This window comes from Molossus molossus, unplaced genomic scaffold, assembly GCF_014108415.1.
Source record: "Molossus molossus isolate mMolMol1 unplaced genomic scaffold, mMolMol1.p scaffold_m16_p_16, whole genome shotgun sequence".
In the NCBI taxonomy this organism is placed as follows: Eukaryota; Metazoa; Chordata; class Mammalia; order Chiroptera; family Molossidae; genus Molossus; species Molossus molossus.
The window spans coordinates 25,263,376-25,283,573 of record NW_023425351.1 but is presented as its reverse complement, the minus strand read 5'-3'; the positions used below and the strand labels follow the sequence as shown (position 1 = coordinate 25,283,573).

Genomic DNA, 20,198 nt, shown 5'->3' with positions numbered 1-20,198 from the left:
TCTTCACTGCTAGAACTTAGACGATATTCTCTTAAACATCTACAGTTGTCATAGTCTTGATCAATAAGCTATCAAACAGTATTTTTCTTAGATATTTAAACTTTTAAAGATCATAAATAATATATATAGTTATGTACTATGCATTATATATCAGAATTACAGTTTATATATAACTATATGGATTATATTTATAGATTATGTAGAAAAAATATGTATATATAGTCATCTTTTCCTATTTATAAGTCAAGGTACTGTCCCAAAAGAACAAAAATATACTAAATGTTTCCAAATAGTCACTTCCCCATCCTGTCTCCAAACAGGTTCAATCACAAATGTTTCATAAATGATGTTATGTGAGCTTCATGCTCATTGCTGTGTGTCCAATGAGTTATGTGTCCATTGACTTCCAAATGGCAAATAGTTTACTTGCTATAAGTCAATATAAAAACCTACATAATGTTTTACATGCCCAAAATTATGGGAAATAACAAATCTTAGGTAGCATCCTATTCTAGATAAGTTCACCATAGTCAGAGCAATAAAATTAACCTACAAGAAATGCAGGAGATAATTAAGAGGGCATTAAATTTTACAGTGAGACTGCAAAAACAAAGTATTTCAGAGGCAGGAAAGTACACTGAACTAAGAGTCAGAAGATTCATATGTTATATACAAGTTGTGTGGTCTTTAAAAAAAAAAATTCTAAACTACTTTGAGTTTCAACTTGTTCCATTTATTACAAAAGAATATAATTCAGGAACACCAGATAGAAGAGAGGCCAGGCCAAGGAACAGGAGAAAGTCATGGAGCGTCCATGCTGTCTGAATAGGCCACTCTCCTAGCAGATAAAGGATGAACAGTTCAGAACATGATACCCCAAAATATGGCACTTCGGCATTCTAAATATTTTAAGTAGAATGAATCTGAGAAACGGCAGGTGCAGGAAGGACTGACTCTGATCTCACCCTTCTCCCTGAAGCAGGTCATAAGACCCTCATACGTGAGGTGTCCTCTCTATACCTGGAGAAAAGAAGCATCCTTATGTCCAACAATGCTGAGAGAAACAGACCTTCCTAAGTTCCCTGCAGGTTACTGCCCTTAGCTCACACCCTTTGTTTAATCACATTTTCCCACAACTTTCCACTCTGCATCAAACCTAATATAAAACCTCTTAGGTTTAACTATTTCTTTGGGTCTTCATTTCCTTATGAAGGCTCCTGTCTCATGTAAAACTCATACGAAATAGATTTATATGCTTTCCTCTTGTTAATTTACCTTTTGTCAGCCTCATTCACAGGGCCCCAGCCACACTACCCAGGAAGATAGAATAAAAAAAGATATTTATTTCTTCCCCTATAGGAACATCAGAATGGGGTCATCCCAGCTACATATATAAACATGGAAATTCTGGCCAGATGGCATTATGTTAATTGGCAGGTAAGACCTGACTTTCCATTAAATCATTCCCTACATAAAGACAATTTGAGAGATAAAGTGAAAACTTTCTTGCATTCAGTAAATTCATGCTGAACTGGTGAGATCACTTCAGAGTGCTTCCGCAGAACAAGAACTGATTACAAGGATCCCAGGGCTGCTGCTTCCGTCCCATGTAACAGGACCAGATACCACACACATTATCAGCAAATGGCAACTTGACCGTTCCCTTGAATGGTCCATTGAGCTGAACTAGTGATTAATCATTTTTCAGAGTCTCACTTAATATGGTGACAATCATGGCTCTTAACCAAAGTAACTGCATCTCACTGAAACCTGCAACCAGAGATGCAACTTAAACTCCCCATACCATTGACAGTAAGACTCTCAGCACACCTAACCACACTCAAGCAGCTGTTGGGCTCCCATGACCAACAGTAGCCCATATTCAATACCTATCAATCAATCAATCAATGTAGAGGTGGTGTTATTATCTGCCATGAGTTAGTGGTGTTATTATCTGCCATGTCATTGTTTTCTCAACACCCTTTTATACTAAAGGTATAAAAGCAGGACTTTAGATGAAAATGTATGATTCTTCAAATGAAGATCTTTTCAAAAATTAAGCATTCTATCTTGCATTCAAACAGGTTTATATCTTAAAGATGAAACTCTTCAAAAAAAAAATGGTTTAAGGATTTCTCTCTTCATAATTGATATTTCATTTACTCTAAAATCAATATAATGTAAAAAAATATATATATAACTTCAAGGATGATGACAACTGTGTCTAGATCCATGAATTTTAACTTGGAGTGTTATGATACTGGCATCTATTCAATTAAGAAAAAGCCAAGAAAGCCAGCTGTCAAGAACAAAATGTTTCAGCACACAATAGAATTGCTGTGATTTATTTGGAATTTTTAATATCTGTGCAAACTTCTCTACTGATCTCTAAACAATACCTAAGCTATTATATTGAGTATATTTCTAGGCAGAAGACTTAGTAATTATAGAACATTTAACCATCTCTGTCATTTATGAAGAAAAGAGGGCCTAAAAATGAAGAAACTGAGGCCTAAAGGGGTTAAGGGGCTAGCTCAGACTCTGTTGAGTTTAAGAGCTATATTTTATCAGGAAAGTATTGTAAGAAAGAAAACCACAGACCCCAAATGGCATAACTTGTGCTAAAACTCATGATACCAAACCTAGATTTACTACCTGACTTAACTGCCGTCTCAACATTCATAGAAATATAACCTTAATCAACAGTCGGGAATTTTCTGGTCAAGCACCACTAAGGTGATCTGTTGAGTAGGTGCTCTCCATTCCCCATAGAAAGAAGAGGCCACCAGCAAGATTTTAAAAGCCTTGCAGTTCCCTTTCCTCCAAAAGATGTCCTGGTCCAAACAAAATCCTTTCTCTTTTTGTTACTAGGTCTCTCACCCCACCCTTCTTTCTATAAAAACCTTCCATCTTGTACAAATCCTCAGAGTACCCTTGTAGTTGCTAGATGGGATGCCGCCCAATTCATGAATCACTTAACAAAGCCAGTTAGATTTTCAAATTTACTCAGCTGAATTTTGTTTTTTAACAGTATTCTAAAAAAAAAAAACAGCATATAATTCTCTCTAATTTAACCTCAAATAATGGTAATGACTGCAGTGATGCTGTAATTTTGCTGAATACCAGTTACCACATCCAGCTGACATACAAACAACTGGAGTAAAAATTTAACACAGGAATAATATTTATTGTACAGGTTCCTGGGCCGTAGCACTATGAACATTTTGGGCCAAATACTTCTTTGCTGTGACACTGTCCTGTGCACTGTAGACTGTCCAGTAGCGTCCCTGGGCTCCCCACCCCCTAGATGCCAGTAGTATAGCCACAGCTGTGACAACCAAAATGTGTCTCCAGATATTGCCAACCACTGGCCAAATACAGGGAAGAGGGTCATTGAATTAGCCATTTTAAACAATTAAAAAATTTCTCATTTCATCTTTTCCCCCATAACCATGTCAGAAACTCTCAGAATTTTCCACTTAATAACTGACTCTAAACATGCAATCAGACTTATTGGAGTTGTCTTGAAGTAACACCTCCAATTACAGGTTGTACCAATTACAGGGTGTTGAGGAAACAATGACATGGCAGATAATAACACCACTAACTCAGACAAACCATTCTAAAAATGAAACCAAGATGAATGAGGCAACTGATATCATTATTTTGATTCTCATCTCACATAGTTGCATAATAGATTTTTTAGACTTTCCCTAAACTTTAGCTTCATGTCTTTTATGAATCCTTTAGAACTTTTTCCTGATCTTGTTTCATATTATAAGATATGAAACTCTCTCCATGTTCCATTTGTCTTCATAAGTATGAGCCCTTATTTTATTCACTGAGAATATTCTCCATGATAAAGATCATTTAGAGTCTTGTAACATAAGGTTCTGCAATCGAATTTCTTTTCTCTCTTCCTCCATCCAACTATATAGTCTTTTTATTTCCCTCTTAACATGAAACACTGAAAAAGAGATCAGAGCATTACTGAACTTTTGGTTTTAATGGGCTTTTTAAATGACTACTGCTAATGTCATGAGATATTCTTTGCTTTTCATCCTGACCTTCAACAAACTTTCTGATGTTCTGGGCAAGACTCCGGACACTGCTGGGAAGATTCCAAGGATCTTGCTTGATGTGAAGCCTCAACCTTTTTGGACAGCTCAGCTTTGGTTCCATCTCCTGCTGAAATTCTAAGAAACACAGAAAGTCTCTCTTAACTCTCAACCATTGACCAGTTAACAAGACTGTAAGCTCCAGAATCTTCTCATGTTCCTTGCTGTTGTCCTACATTATTATCATGGTGGTAATTTCTTTAACTAAGTATCACAGAAGAAAATGTGTTAAACCCAGAAAACCAAATGTTAATATTATTTTCTTACACATGTTTAAACAAAGGAGCAAATTTAAATGAAAAACAATACTTTAAACAGCCTAAACTAGATGTTTAAAATGGAAGCACTAGATCCTGTCTGTCAGCCTGTTCTGTTCATCCATCCACATTCCCAAACCCCTCCTCCACCCCTGGGATATAAGCAACTCAAAACTTGTATCTCTTCAATTAACTGATTTTGATTCAGTCTGACCCTGGCAGGCATTAAACATTTTAACTTTCAAAGAAACCTAAAAGATCCTGTACTTGTTTTTTACTTAGATTCAAAAATTTTAAACCAGAAGCAGTATTGAGTGAATTATGAATCATGAGCAAACAGAACTTTTCTTCTGGTTCTATGCTTTTGCTTCATAACTATACTGTCTACCACCTTGTTTCCACATTGCTTCTAACAGTTATTTTTTAAACCTTACCCTGTAATCCTCGACCTGGGGTGAGGTCCTTGGTTTGCTCAAAGGCTCTGACCACAGCTTGCCCTTTTAGGAGGTTGGTAATTGAATCCACCTATGACAATAGAATTCTTAGAATTATATATTCTATTCCCAAGAGTAAATCTTGTAACATATTTTTTTCTTAAAGTAATGATTACTTTCTGAAATCCTATGATTCTTGTAAAATCTACCTTTAAATACAATATTTGAATAAACTTGCCTGATAACATTTGCAATAACGTTTCTTGCTATCCTACCATATATTAATATAAAATATACATTTACTTCACAAAAGAAGTAAAGGTTCTAGAGTTATTTAAAAAACTAACAGTTATCAAAATCCTTTTTAAAGTAGTAAAAGCTTCTACACTATGAATTTTAGTTATGGATATAAATTTTTTAAGACTATAAAACACCAATATGAGCCCAGAGACAATCTTGTGATTTTTGAAATTAGGAATGAAACTGAACAAGAAATGTCATAAGGGATTATGAAAACCCATAAAGAAACAAACAATAAAAAAAAGAACTCCTGTGTGTATAATTCTTTATAATTTTGCCAGAACTATAAAATCTTTGGGTTTGTTGGCTGAAGGAATATTTATTTCCATCTTAAGTTGTGGAAATTGAGTTAAAGTGGGTGGAGGAACAGATTGAGGCCTTTCTATTCTAATTCCAAGCTCTTTTCACTACATCTGGAAAAGAGATTCCTGATAGTTTAATGTGAAAAAAAAAAAAATGCCCACAAATGTCCCAATCATACCTGGCTGAAAAGATGCTCAAGGCAACTATGTATCTTATCCTGTTTTTCATGAGAAATGCGGACGCTTAGTGGAAGTTCATCACCTAGATGTGTATATATATATATATACATAAATTAATCTTATGTTTAACGTTCCAAAGTATTTTAATATAAATAAAATAAAAATATTTAAACACGAGCCCTAAAATAAATAAATAAATAAACATGAGCCCTTATTCCATGCATTCCTTCTTATGTTCAGAAAATGAATTCCGAAAGATGTAACAGCCAAGAGGATGTCAGATTACTGATCCCCGGGAGTGAATGTGGGCCACACAGAAGGAACACTGCACTATCTATGTACATTCTTTCAAATGGTACATGTTTCTAATGGTTTAGTAGTTGAAATAAACTTCAAATTTTAAAATTAAGATTTATCCTAACTGGCTGAAAAGTCTTGTTTTTAGTACAAGCACACACAAGACAAGGTGTTTATGAGGTTTTTATGTCAGCCAGCGTTTTTCTCATCACTGCCGTGTCCCACGTCAAGACCACTTCAGGTGGCTCTCCTGTCCTGAAGCCTTCGGTCTCAAACTCCTCCCACACCCCTCCCCCAATCAACAATGCCTAATGTTTAGTACAACGTGCCTCCTGTGTACCGACCACCCTTCATAATACCATGGAAAGATCACAAAACGTATATTAAGGTCCTTAAAATGTTGGTTTACTTCCTTCTTCTCTTTCTAAGTCGCTGGTTGTAATGGGACTGGGAAACTGACTATCGAGCACATGAAACTGAAATGCAACATGTGCAGTCACCAAGGATGACGGATGAGAATTAATACATGAGGATCAAACCAGCCAACCCCTGAAGGGACGAGCATCAGAGCACCGCTGGCTTCGCCACACGCACCTGAGTCCATGTCGTCGCTGTGGAAGTAGGAGCTGCACTGGCTGCTGCCGGCACTGGTGAAGGAGGCGGCGGAGTTCCTGTTGCTGTTGCAGTCGCTGTGAGGAGGGGGACACCCAGGTGAGACAGCGCTGCCCCTGCCCCGTGCGCGCTCATCACTGGAGTTGCTTATGCCACAGTTACACTTATGAATATGTTTTAGAGAAACGATGAGAGAGAAACACTTGTCTAACAGCTTATCTTTTAAAAAAGCATTTTAAATTCCATCCTATTTCAAATTTTCTTGTCATATACCATAATCCTAGGGGAATTTTTTTAAATGCACGGATATAAAAGTTTTTTAAATGCATAGATATCAAACTAGGAGTCAAACCAAACTTATAATTTTTCATAATCTCTTTGATGATATATGCCTGTAGGTAATTTGTTCATAGAGACAAATAAAGTCCTGTTTCATTATCTCTGCCTTTCACTCCTTCCTGGTAGCTTAGATTATAACTTATCAATGACTCTCGGAGCTCCCTGGGGGTACAGGGGTGGGAGGGGGCAGTTCCTTTTCTCTACCTCAGAGCTCAGCACAGGACATGTACCTTGTAAATGCTTGATAACAGTGAGTGTTGAAGGAAAGAAGGTTTAAAATGGTTGTGAGTGAATATGGATATACTACAGATAACTGAAATAGTGCAGATTAAATGTGGTTTTTTTTCTCTCACAATAAGTGAAAATGGTTTATTTAACTTTAAATTTATATTTAAAATTTCTATTTTCACCTAGTGGGAGCCAGTGAAGGTAATTTTAATTACTTGATAACTAGAATTTGAGGTGAGAAAGTATTTTTATTTATTTTTTATTATTTTTTAAAATTAATTTATTTTTGTTATAGATGTTTCTCCTTTCCCCCCACTGATTCCTCCCTCCCCCACCATCCCCGCCCTGTCCCCAGCTTTGTTGTCCATGTCCACTGTTCATGCATACATGCATATAAGTTCTGTGGTTTATCTCCCCCACCACCCTCTCTTCTGGGGATTGTCAGTCTGTACCCCACTTCCACATCTCTGGGACTACCCCATTCCTCAGACTGTTATGTTAATTATATTCTACAGATAAGTGAGATCATATGATACTTGTCTTTCTCTGTTTGGCTTGTTTTGCTTAGGATAATACTTTCCAGGTCCCTCCATGTCGTCTAAAAGGATAAGAGATTTTTCTTTCTTACAGCTGCATAGTACTCCATTGTGTATATGTACCACTGCTTTTTTATCCATTCGTCTACTGATGGACATTTGGGCTGTTTCCAGATCTTAACTATTGTAAATAGTGCTGCTATGAACATGGGGGTACATATATTCTTTCTGATTGGTGTTTCAGGCTTCTTAGGGTATATTCCCAGCAGTGGGATCACTGGGTCAAATGGAAGTTCAATTTTTACTTTTTTGAGGTAACACCATATTGATTTCCATAGTGGCTGCACCAGTCTGCATTCCCACCAGCAGTGTACTAGAGTCCCCTTGTCTCCACACCCTCACCAACATTTGTTGTTTGATGATTTGTTGATGGCGGCCATTCTGACAGGTGTGAGGTGGTACCTCACTGTTGTTTTAATTTGCATCTCTCTGATGATTAGTGATGATGAACATTTCTTCATATGTTTCTTGGCTATTTGTATGTCCTGTCTGGAGAGGTGTCTATTTAGTTCCTCTGACAATTTTTTAATTGGGTTTCTTGTCTTCCTTTTGTTGAGTTGTATGAGTACTCTATATATATTGGAAATTAACCCCTCATCTGACATATCATTGCCAGTTATGCTCTCCCATACAGTGGATTGCCTTTCCATTTTGATGATTGTATCTTTGCTGTGCAGAAGCTTTTGAGTTTGATGTATTCCCATGTGTTCATTTTCTCCTTTGTTCCTGTTGCCTTAGGTGATGTACCAGTGAAAATTCTGCTGTATATGATGTCTGAAATGTTGTTGCCTATATTTTCTTCTAGGATTTTTAAGGATTCATGAGTCACATTTAAGTCTTTTATCCCTTTTGAGTTTATTCTTGTGTATGGTGTAAGTTGATGGTCTAGTTTCACTTTTTTGCATGTAGCTGTCCAATTTTCCCAACACCATTTATTAAAGAGGCTGTCCTTACTCCACTGTATGCTCTTGCCACCTTTGTCAAATATTAATTGAGCATATTGCCTTGGGTTCAGAGAAAGTATTTTTAAACAAGTAATTTTCAACTGTGGAGAAACTACAGGTTCCTAGCACACTGATATCCTTAGAAGCTAAAAGTAAGTAAAATAGTGAAAGTAGTGCACCTGTGTGCTCTATTAGTAAGTCTCTAGGAATAATTAAGTCTCATGTATTTATTGAAATCCCTTTCACATGGAAATTGGGAGAGCAGAGTGGTTAAGAGAGAAACTGACAGCCACACCAGCAGGTTTCATACGTAAATCAGGTAGGTTCTGTGGGCCTCCGCTTCCTTATCTGTAAAATGGACCTAATATCAGAACCAGCCACACAGGGTTGTGGTGGGAACTATGTGAGATCATCCTGTTCTTCCATGTGTCTGGTAAAACATGCTTTTAATAGCCATTAGTATGTGCGAGTAACTTTGAACAATAATTACTTAATATATTTTCATAATTCACGTAAACGAAGTGAGAGATGCTGAAGCTGGGCACATAGCACAGATGGCATGTTGGAGAGTCCTCGGGGAGGCTGCAGGTGGCACAAGGATTCAAAGGAGAGAAAGACTCTCAATTAAGGAAGTTCCCTGGAGGAGCTGCGTTTGACAGCCTGGTGGGAAGATGACAGAGTTGAACTGTCGTGCGGTGTGATAGGTAGAATTGAGTCCTCCCAAACTTTGTAAATTGAAGTCTAACTCTCAGAACCCCAGAGTATGACGGTATCTGGAGTGAGGGTCTTTACAGAAGTGATCAGGTTAAAACAAGGGCAACGCGATGGGCCCTCATCTAATATGACTGGTGTCCTTATAAGAAACAGAAAATTTGGGCACAGAGACGTGACTGGAGGGAAAGGATGTGAAGACAGAGGGAGAGGATGGCCGTCTGCAAGTCAGAGAGAAAGGCCTGGAGCAGATCCCGGCCTCACAGCCCTCAGAAGGTGACCAGCCCTGCTGACGCCTTGAGTTTGGACTTCCAGCGCCAGAACTGTGCATAATAAATACATTTCTGCTGCATAAGCCACCTGGTTCTGGGTTTTGTTACAGCTGTCCTACCAAAATTATACAGAAGGCAAGCAAGAGGAGAAAAAATACACACAGCTGGTCATGGAGGTGAGCAAGCGACATTAGTCCAGTTGGCTTGAAACATAAAATATAAGAAGAAAGGGGAGACACGAGACAAAAACAACTCTTACTCGCTACCCAACTGTCCGATAATCAGAAACAGATATTTGAAAAACCATGTTAATATAGGCACAATTTGCTTATTTACATGTTTCCCGAATGACGTCCACACAGCTGGAGAAAAAAATGTTTTTTCCAAATTACTGAGAGTAGAATAAGGGAGAATTTGAAGGGTTATGTTTGTCACTAAACTTTGGGGTTCATCATAGCTGGAGGCTCCTTTGTGAGTAATAAACAAATGCAATAACCAAATGTTTTTTCAAGACCCTTGTGGAAAACAGAATGACCTTGACCGCGTCGATGAAGCGAGCAGAAGCACTTACCTGTAAGAGTCTCTGTTGCTAATGGTGTCGTGGCCTGAGTCTTCCTGCTCGTCTCCGGCCACATTGAAACAGACTCGTTTGCTGTTTCTTTCCCCCTTCTCATTGTCACTGTCCGCTGGGACTATGCACTCGGGCGTCTTCCGTTCTAATTTAGGAGAAGATGTTATCGAAGACAGAAGACTGCATTGTGATACAAAAAGAAAAAAGAAAAGAATAAGTGCACATTTTCCAACTGGCTGCTTCCTGGTGGATCTGACAGGCTCCCGAGCATGTCTTCGGTGCGTCTGTGCTTCACACGGAGGAAATGTCCTACCGCATAAAGAGCCTGTCAGTCAAAGTTTACTTTTTCCTCTCAGAGGAAGTAATAGAAACAGCACACAGTTTAGACTACAAAGCTGTGTTCAAACCCTGGTTCCCCGACGTATTGGCTTTGTTATCAAAGCAAAACTATGACAGCCTCTTTGACACCCATGAAATGGGAATAATCAGAACAACTAGCCCACAGGATCTCCGTGAGAATAAAATGAGAATGACACATTCCTGGTACATACTGGGAGTCACCTTGTTCCTGGACATTAGTCGCTAGCACCACTGTATGGAAATACCTGGGAAACTTTAAAGGGCTGCCTAAATATTAAAACAAACACTAAATGTGCTTAACTATTCTCACCGCTTACCCGCAGATATTAAAAAGCCACCTGCCCACCTAGGCCTGCCCCAGCTGTCTCCCAGCCTGTGTCCATTTGTCAAGCCTTTTCACTGCTCAGACTCACAGGCGTCCTGGCCCTTGTGATCATAACATGCTAAACACAGTCACACACAAGGTGAGGACAGGAACCAGCTCCTCCCACATCATCTGCAATCCCCCAGGGTGAAATGCCACAAAAGTACCCCAAGGAAGGGCTCTTCCAACTTGGTTCAAGGCTAGAACACCATCTTCAGATGCTGAATTGGTGTAAAATTTGATTTTTGGCTTCGACAAGCATTAATTCTATCACTCTAGCCTTGAATGTTTGGCTGTTAAAGGTTTCTGTTAGAACTAACACAAAATTATGCAAACATGGACTTGGTCTTTGCTATCAAACAACATGCTCTAAAACAAATGAAATCACATCTGATAAAAGGGGGCCCATGATCGACTTTTCCAGCCCACCAGTATCTTCTCATGTATCAAATAGCGATGGGATTCTGCTGTAATCAATAGCACAAGCGCATTTCTTGACACTCATTTTTTTTCATAGCAATGCACATGTTTGCTTTATTTCAAGACCATGAAAATGGCTTATACGTCTTATAAGTATATCCTATAACATCAAACCGAATGCTGTGCATTGAGTAAAGACTGGTTAAGTGGTTTTTACTAATTAATTAATTAATTAATTAATTAGACACATTCATTGTTCTCATTGCTGTGGATTCTAAAGTTTACTAAGCAAACAAAAGCCCCTGCCCACTTAGAGCTTAAAATCTCCTGGGAGGAAACAAACAATAAACAAGTAAACCTCCAGTACATCAGATGGTGACAAACACCAGAGAGAAAAGCAAAGACAAGAAGGAAGCCAGAGCTGCAAGTTCAAATCATGTAGTCAGGTAAGGTCTCCCTGTGAGCCCACACTGGAGTAACATCTGGCAGTTTGTAGTTTTTAGAGCCCAGCAACAATAGGAAGCTGTGTTACATTGCTCAGGGCCCCGTGAGGCTATGTATTATTTTAAACACATCTTTTCTATTTGGAAGGATACCTTTGTGTCATGTAAGACAGACTGGATATGTATTCACTCCCTCCACCTAAAAGGTTGAATCATTAGACTAACTCCAGTTACCCCAGCTCCACACTGCACAGACAGATGAGCTCTGAATACCAAAGAGTTTGCAGGAGTTCTCTTTCTGCAAGGAGTCCTCTGTGTTCTGTGTATCTTTTAAATTAGAAGCCATGGGGCTAAGTATAAACATTTATTTCAAAGTAATACAGACAGTATTCACATATTTGCTTTTCATTTGAAACAGTTGCAATCATGCTCATACTGACCCTGTGGGAACAAGTGTTACAATGACAGATGTTAGGAAAACAATTTTGACACCATGTTTTTGCATGAAATTTCTAGATTCTTAAAAGCAATAACAAGGCATACAACTTAACATGTGTGCATGCGGGAATATTTTCCTTTGCTTTTACTTTTACTCATATATAATATTAAGCTATCTATTGTAGGTCCATTAATTCTGAGTTAAAATCCTAAGTAGTCTGCCATTCCAGGTCAATCTTTTCCTGATGCCCTTGATTTATAAAGAATTGTGTATGTTGCATATGCATTGACCTGGGTGTTTTTCTTTTACACTGACATTTAAGTATCATCACCATCATACTCATCATAGCTAACATTTGGTGAGCTCTTACTGCAGTCACTATTGCTAAGTACTTAACAGATAGTAATTCACTCAAACCCTAAAACCGCCTTATGAAGTTGGTATTATTGTTATTATTTATTATCTTCATTTTAGAGGTGGGGTGAGGCACATCGTCATATACATATACTTTCCAAATTCGGCAGAACGCCTCCTTTGTGCAGTGCGGTCGGTCTCATTCCTTCTCCCCGCTGTGATAATCAGACATCCCCACAGATGGGGGCTGGCAGCCTGGACCCTGAGGGGTTCAGTGTGGGGCGGAGGACCTGTGACCCAGACGGGCGTGGAGGGTAAGCAAGAAAGAAACTTTGTTGTGAGGCTTTAGAGTTAACAAAACAATGAAGGGGGTAAAAAGAGTTGTATAAAAAGCAGATATTAAGAAAATATGACATGAGTGACTGGGACACAGGAGTGTCTACTGTATCCTGGGGAACGAGGCAGAGCCTCTCCACACATCAGCCGTTCTCTTGACACTTAGGAGCCTGGAGGCCCACCAGGCAGACCTCAGGAGCAGGGCTCACAGGCAGTCTGCTGAGTTCCAGGAACAGAAGGGGCTATGCCCCAGCGCTCAGGGAGACGCGTTTTCTCAGAGAGGGGACAGGAGCGGACCATGCAGGGCCACGCAGGCCGCAGTGATCCATTCGTTACTGTTTTCATTGCACTGCAATGCCATCACATGGTTTTAAGGAGGAAACGATTATGATTTACCTTTAAGGACCTCTGGCCCAGGGGAATGTAGATTGTGTCAGAGAGAAGCACCACTGAAACTCCTACAGTGGACACACGTGAGGGGACGATGGTGACCCAGTGAGGTGACAGGGTGGATACATTCTCAGGTACAACTGACAGAACTTGATGAAGTACTGGAGGTGAAGGAGAAGGGAAGGCAAGAATCAAAGATGAGACCCAGATTCTGGCTTCATGAATGGAAGAGATGGAAAAGACTTCACTGACAAAGGGAAGACCTTGATGGTGGAGGGGTTGAAATGGGTTTGCGTATGAGAAAACCTAGAATTCTGTTTTGGAAACAAGTTTACGCTTGATGTGTCTGTGATACACCCCAGTGGTTTACAAGCCACACAACAGAGAGACTGTGAGAACGAGGGCGTCAGTGCATGAAGTGCGCAAGCACCCACATGTTCGATCCCATGAAGCCGTGCGCTCTTCTCTGCCTTTACCAGAAGACTGCTTGGGAAACCTCAAAGGCAATGCCCCCCCAGCCCTACATTCCCGTCTAACCCCCAGCTCACTGGATGGCCCACAATGTAGTTTGTTCATGGCTCAATCCTGGGACATCTGGCACCTGCAAAATAAAGTCTGTCCTCAAATGTCCTATCTTGAGCCCCAAGGCTCTTTATTTATTTCTGCCCCACATTTTGAAATCCCATGAAAGATTCCAGAGTACCTAGACTATCCACAAATTATTTTCCCCTTTACTCATGTCAAGCACCTAAAGTGTCATTAATCAGAAAATAGCCCATTAAAAGACAAATGTTATTAGTGTTCCACAATGAAACAAAAATCACAAAGTCTTGATTAAATTTATAACATCGCTTTATTTCATGGTACTAGACAGTAAATTCATCTCTAGTTCCATCTTTGGACCTGAACGAAGTCAGAGGATTTAGTGGAATGTCTAGATGTTAAAATTTTATTTCTAGGAGAAATATTCCCAAGCGACAAGGTAACCAGACTTTGGGGTAAGACAAGTTCAACACCAGGCCCTTTCACAGAGAGGAATGACTTCTAGAAGGACTAGCAAGGGGATGTTCTGAGGCAGTTTCTCTTAAAATTTGACATAGCACCTGAGATCTGCTTCTCCACTCTGCGTAGATTTCTATGTGTGACCAAGAATAAGGACTACATGGTAAGAAAAGTGTTTGGTAACCAGCTTTTCAAATAACTTGGCAAGCTCGACTGCACTGTAGCATCTCTGAATTCTAAGGGAAACAGGGAATCCAAGCTCTTGGACCCCTGTGCTTTCTTAAAGTGATTATATTGTACATTGAATTATGCAGAACATATTTATATTTAGAATTAAATTATATGGTGCGCACAAAGATGACCAAGGAAGTTTCTCAAATCACTGGCTCATTTCATGCCTTTTTCCTAATGAACACACACAGTTGGTAAAGGCTTTTAGAAGAACAGAATGGGGAAGTCTTAAGTAAAAATAGGTAATTGTTTTAATAAATTGAAGATAAGAAAAAAAATTCCTTTCTGTCCATAGTGCTTTAAATGTAAAGCATTTTTAAACCAAGGAAAGGGAGCCCCTTGGCTCTAACCGCTTTCTTGAAAAATATATCTACATTAGCAGAACTTAAAAATAAAAAGTCAAAAAATTAACACAGACAGACAAAGCCTGGACAACAGCCAGGCAGTGCCGGGCAGTCAATACACTGGAGAGCTTGTCTGCGAGGCAGTGTGTACTCAGGCACATCAACCATCCTGTTGCCGACAAAGGCCTCATCTGAAAAGTGGGAATAATAACTCTTGGCATGATTGGAAGTATGAGATTGGTCCAGATGTTCTTCTAAAACCCTTGAGATCTAGGAAACATGATCCAATATCCCTATTTATGGCCTTATTGCCTATAAATCTCCCTGTATGCACTTCCCAAATATTTCAGAGGAAAACACTGATTTCTGATATAGTACATATATAATAAAATCTGATTTATTAAATAAAGCAGCATATAATGCCCTAAAATATAAACTTCTCTGTCACAAGGTCACATAGTCACTCTAAGACAATTGAAAAGTATCATGCAATTGTTTAAAAACAGCTTCCTGTTCTCAGGAACCCCAAACTGTTGAATTCCTCTGTAAATGGGGCAATCGCAATATAATATACAAATATTACAAGTAATTTTAAAAAATAATTATATTAGATACGTGAAAACAGAATTTTCACTCTAACTTAACTCATTAAAACATCAGGAAAATGGAACACTATGCAGCTGTAAGAAAGAGAGATCTCTTATCCTTTGAGACAACATGGAGGGACCTGGAGAGTATATGCTGAGCGAAATAAGCCAGTCAGAGAAAGGCACATACCACATCATCTCACTTACTTGTGGAATATAATGAACAAAATAAGCTGATGAGCAAAACAGACCCAGAGACACAGAAAGGAGTACAGTTCAGACAGAGAAACCTCAGAGGAGGGGTGTGGGGAGGGGAGGGTTAAGATAAACCAAAGAACTTACATGCACGTATGCATAACCAATGGACATAGACAACAGTGCTGGGAGGGGCAGGATGGGGAAGAGGGTGTCTAGGGATGAAAAAGGAGAAACATTTGTAACAAAAATAAATTAATAAAAATTGCAACAACAAAAAAAAGAGGCACAAATAATAGAACAAGAGAAATAACTGTAGAAAAATAGGCTGAATAATAGATAGGGTTAGTGTACAAAATACAAAGAGGAAAATAGAGGTAAAAAAAAAAATTAGGTTTGGAGTTTTCCAGTGGCTAAAATAAAGGGGTAAACACAGTAAGTTATGAGAATGAATCTAATGATATTCACTAAAAAAGAACACCATTTCTGGTTTGTTTGTTTTGATACCTGAGAGAAATGTCTTTTTTTAAAAGGGTATGTGGTGTGATGGATTGAACTACGTCCAGAGCAATATTTTTTAATAAGTCTAATGGTGAGTTTCATAAGGCTGCTTCTTAAAATGACCTTCAATACAAAAGGTGGTTCAATATCCAAGCAAAGCTAAAGAAAGGCACCGTTTTAGGGGCCCGTGCATTCTGGTACCAGTGCTCGGTTAACTGTGCATGGCACACGTGAAGGTTAAGAGCACAGGCTCTGGAAACAAATTGCCAAAGTTTGGAACTCAACCTTGTCACTGCCTGGCTATGTGTCATTGAATAAATTATCTCTCTGGTTTGGTGTAGTTATCTATTAAGTAGGGATATTTATATAATCTAGCTCATAGGTATTTTTCCCGAGGATTAAATTAGCTGATATGTGTAAAGGGCTGAAAATAGCACCTTAGCACAAAGCTTAAGTTATTATTAATCAAAGGAAAAAGTGTACAATACCTAGAAGGAAGATGACACACAATTTAAGACCCTCACAATGAATACCATTTCCTGCTGTGGCACTTCTGACCACAATTAGGAGGTGAGAGTTTGAGACTATACTTTCTGACAAGAAACTAGCCTGCAGAAATTCTATATGGCTGATTAAAAGAGGAAACATACGCCCTGATAATCAACCAAGTAAAAGGCTAGATTGACATGTGTAACATAAGATTGGGAGCCCGACTGAAACATGGTGAATGGAAGGCCATCCCGCCACCGTGAGCATGCAGGGCCACCTGTGCAGGAATCCAAACGTTTCTCAGGAAGGAGTTCTGGGTCCACAAAGATACACATAGATCTCCAAGGGCCTGAACTCTGTGCAATAGTCGGAGATGGGCTGAAATACTTTGTTTGGAGAATTTTCAATATGAGTGTAAATACTTAACCATCCTGACCATATATCTCAACAAGAAACTAGAAAATATTTTAAGTGTTTGTAAATTCCTAATGAACCCTGAAAAGTAAACTGGATTCAGCTATACTACCTATAGATAACTGAGTTTTGGTTTGCTATATAGAGCAGTAAGATACAAGTCAATCAAGTATTTGAAAATCATGGTTTCAGCATTTGAGAAGTAATAAAAGTTCATTTTTTTGAAGTCATTAGTATCAGTGAATTATTGAGACCAATCCTCATTTATAAGGAAAAATGCCTTATATATAAATACAAAAAATAATGAGACTTTTCTTTTTTGTTTTGAACAAAAATTAACCTGATAATATATTATTTTCCTTAACTGTTTACCATTTATTTTGACTACTATGCATTATAAAACAAAAGAGATGTATTAATAAAATATGTCAAATAATTTTAAAAACATCAGGAAAAATAGCATAGTAAATATTTATAGATAATCTTATAGAAATGATGCATCCAATGTGGTGATTTTGATCTCTAAATTTCTAAGATGTGTAAAATCAGAGCTCATGTCAAATAAGACTTCCTTAATATAATGTCTAATTGCAACAAAGGCTTAAAAATAAGCTCTAAATTTTTTTGTCAAAACTGAAATATCCATAAATGTATGGGAAGATGTTTGTGTGTGTGGACTGCACAACACACACCTGATAGCAATCTAAATGTATAACTTCAAAAAAGTGGTACAAAAAAGACAGGATTAACAGTGTTTACACCATTTCTGAGTCTACCAATTTTGAATATATTTAACCATTTCAACCCCTTGAATGATAAGCAAGCATGATATTATGCCTACGTTGACTGGTTTTTGTATTAAGCTGTATAAATGTCACCACAACTTGTAATGTGTTATTATTCTTCACCCTGCTGTATACATGGGACACTGTGCTACACCCTCACGTGCCATGTTGTCTTGTCCCTACAGAGCTGCCTTGACTGGATGTGAAACCTTATCACACACCATGATCGGCAAATTGTCCTGTAGAGTTCAGGCAAGTCTCCAACTGTCAAACATTTCAATGAGATTCCGAGTTGATCTCTTAGGAAAAACTTTAATTAACTTCCTCTGTCTTACCTGATAAAATCTTTCAAATTACTGGCACAGCTATTTGGGTCATTGCTTACTATGCGATTAATTCAATCAGAAGTGAAAAAAGATATTCGTCGTTGGTCTATGGGATACATAGTTTTGGATTTAGTCATTTAAGAAGTATGTTGAGGATTTATTATATTTTACATTTTCTAAACGTCTATGGTGTGCATATACACCAAATACTGGACTCTGCTCTCTAAAAACTACAAGGAAATCCCTATACACATTTAATACTCTTTCAATCATATTTTCAATTTAATATTTTCACACTGAAACTTTTCTAGTGTTATTTTCCATACAATAAAATTTTATCATTCTCTTCCCTGTTATTAAAGCTTCCCTAAAATATATATCTATAGATATCTGCCATGTTTTACAATTTTTAAGTTGTTAGAAAGAAAGGGGTCTATATGGTTAGCAAAAATCTCTTCATTTCCAAAAACTAAAGGGAGAATGATGGGTGTTCAAAAGTCTCATTTTCTACAGCCATTTCATTAGACACATTTAAAAATACAGTGAATAAAATACTTACTCATCTATTTGACAAACACACATCTCCACCTCTTTCAGGGTGGTCTGCAGTTTGCCCAGCAGTTTCAGATAGATGTCTTGAGTTTCTAAGTCTTCTTCTTTTAACAAATACCGAAGCCCGTGCCCGTCCTGCTGTGCCAGAGACAAGCCTGAAGGGGCCGCCATGGTTGTGATTGTGTGCTGAATGTACACCATAGGGTTCAGTTTCCCTGGGGAGGTAGTCATTCCATAGTAATAGTTACTACTATGAACTTACAGGAACAATCCAGTGCAATTCATTTTAGAGGCCCAAGCTTACATAAAATAAAATGCCACCACAATGCCAAATTTAAATCAGGAATTAAAACTTATGGGGAACTGTGATTCAAGGAATAGAGTTTGATTCCACATCCTACTGTGATGGTCAAAATTACATTATGCCTCTGTATTTTTCTCATAGTTATAGGACCATTTCAGATTAACTGTTTTTCCCAGCAAGATGAGTTGTGCCTATCATGTGTAAGAAAGGCAAAGACAGTCATTCTTCTTAAAGGAAAAATAATAAATAATAAAACTGCATACTGCATTTTCATTCTATAAATGCCTATACATAATTATCCAAACGATTATAGGGGGGAATCTTTCTTTACAAAAGTTCAGACTTGTTTACACACCAGGAACCTATCCAACGGTAGGAATGTGGGAACAGTTCCGATTGCTTAAATTACTTTCCATGGTTTGACCAAGTTTCAAAGGCGAACATACCTTGCTCAGATCTGTTTTCTTTGTCTTGAGCATTATGCTTCCTACTACTATCCAACTGAACACCAAATGCGCTCCCCAGGGAGGTCGATGTTTTGGGGTAAGAAACTTCCATCACATTGACATGGCAGTTGGTAGGGCAGAAATCACTGCTGTGCAGTGGGGATATTTTAGGTTTGGCTTGTTTAAAGGTGGGCCAGGCTCTGTTCTTTAGTACACGAGAAAACTGTAAATGAAAAAGGAAATAAACAGCAGTGAACACACGGTGGTAACTCAAACATTTCGCGTCCATCATCTATAGCAAAATCAAAAGATAATTAAATCACGTCAACTGGAACAAGTGAAATCAATGATAAGTTGTTAGAATTTAAATTGTTATTTTAAAATCCGTAATAAAGCAAAGCAATAGAGGCAGCAAATGCATATAATTCCTTTGAAACTCTGATCACGAGGTAGGTGCTAAAAAAGATTAACTTAAGTGACCCTAGGACTCAAATCCAGAGACTCCTAACAGTTGAGAGTCTGACAGAGAAACAGTGTCCTAGGACACCAATATAGGGTCTCGATTTTCAAAGTGAGGCAAGATGGCAGAATAGGGCAGCCATCAAGTCAAGAGTAAAAGAAGATGGGATTATTCCAAACACTGTCAGCAAGCCAATCCAAACCTGAGTCTGTAAGCAGGTTAGACAGCAAGGTGTGGTGCTATTGACCCGGAATGGCAGGATGACATACAGAACTGATTGCATTTCCCACACCTT

At 38.4% G+C, this 20,198-nt stretch overlaps 1 protein-coding gene across 1 annotated transcript in view; it reads right to left on the bottom strand.

The window, feature by feature from the left end:
- Positions 1-20,198, bottom strand: part of PREX2 (phosphatidylinositol-3,4,5-trisphosphate dependent Rac exchange factor 2) — a 238,748-nt gene that overhangs the window by 74,210 nt on the left and 144,340 nt on the right. The window contains exons 24-30 of the mRNA XM_036263944.1: positions 19,444-19,666; positions 18,701-18,908; positions 10,162-10,341; positions 6,483-6,577; positions 5,591-5,673; positions 4,810-4,900; positions 4,068-4,196 (exon numbers count right to left, since the gene is read on the bottom strand). Of these exons, the coding sequence (XP_036119837.1) occupies positions 4,068-4,196; positions 4,810-4,900; positions 5,591-5,673; positions 6,483-6,577; positions 10,162-10,341; positions 18,701-18,908; positions 19,444-19,666 (1,009 nt within the window). The remainder of the gene's footprint in view (positions 1-4,067; positions 4,197-4,809; positions 4,901-5,590; positions 5,674-6,482; positions 6,578-10,161; positions 10,342-18,700; positions 18,909-19,443; positions 19,667-20,198) is intronic.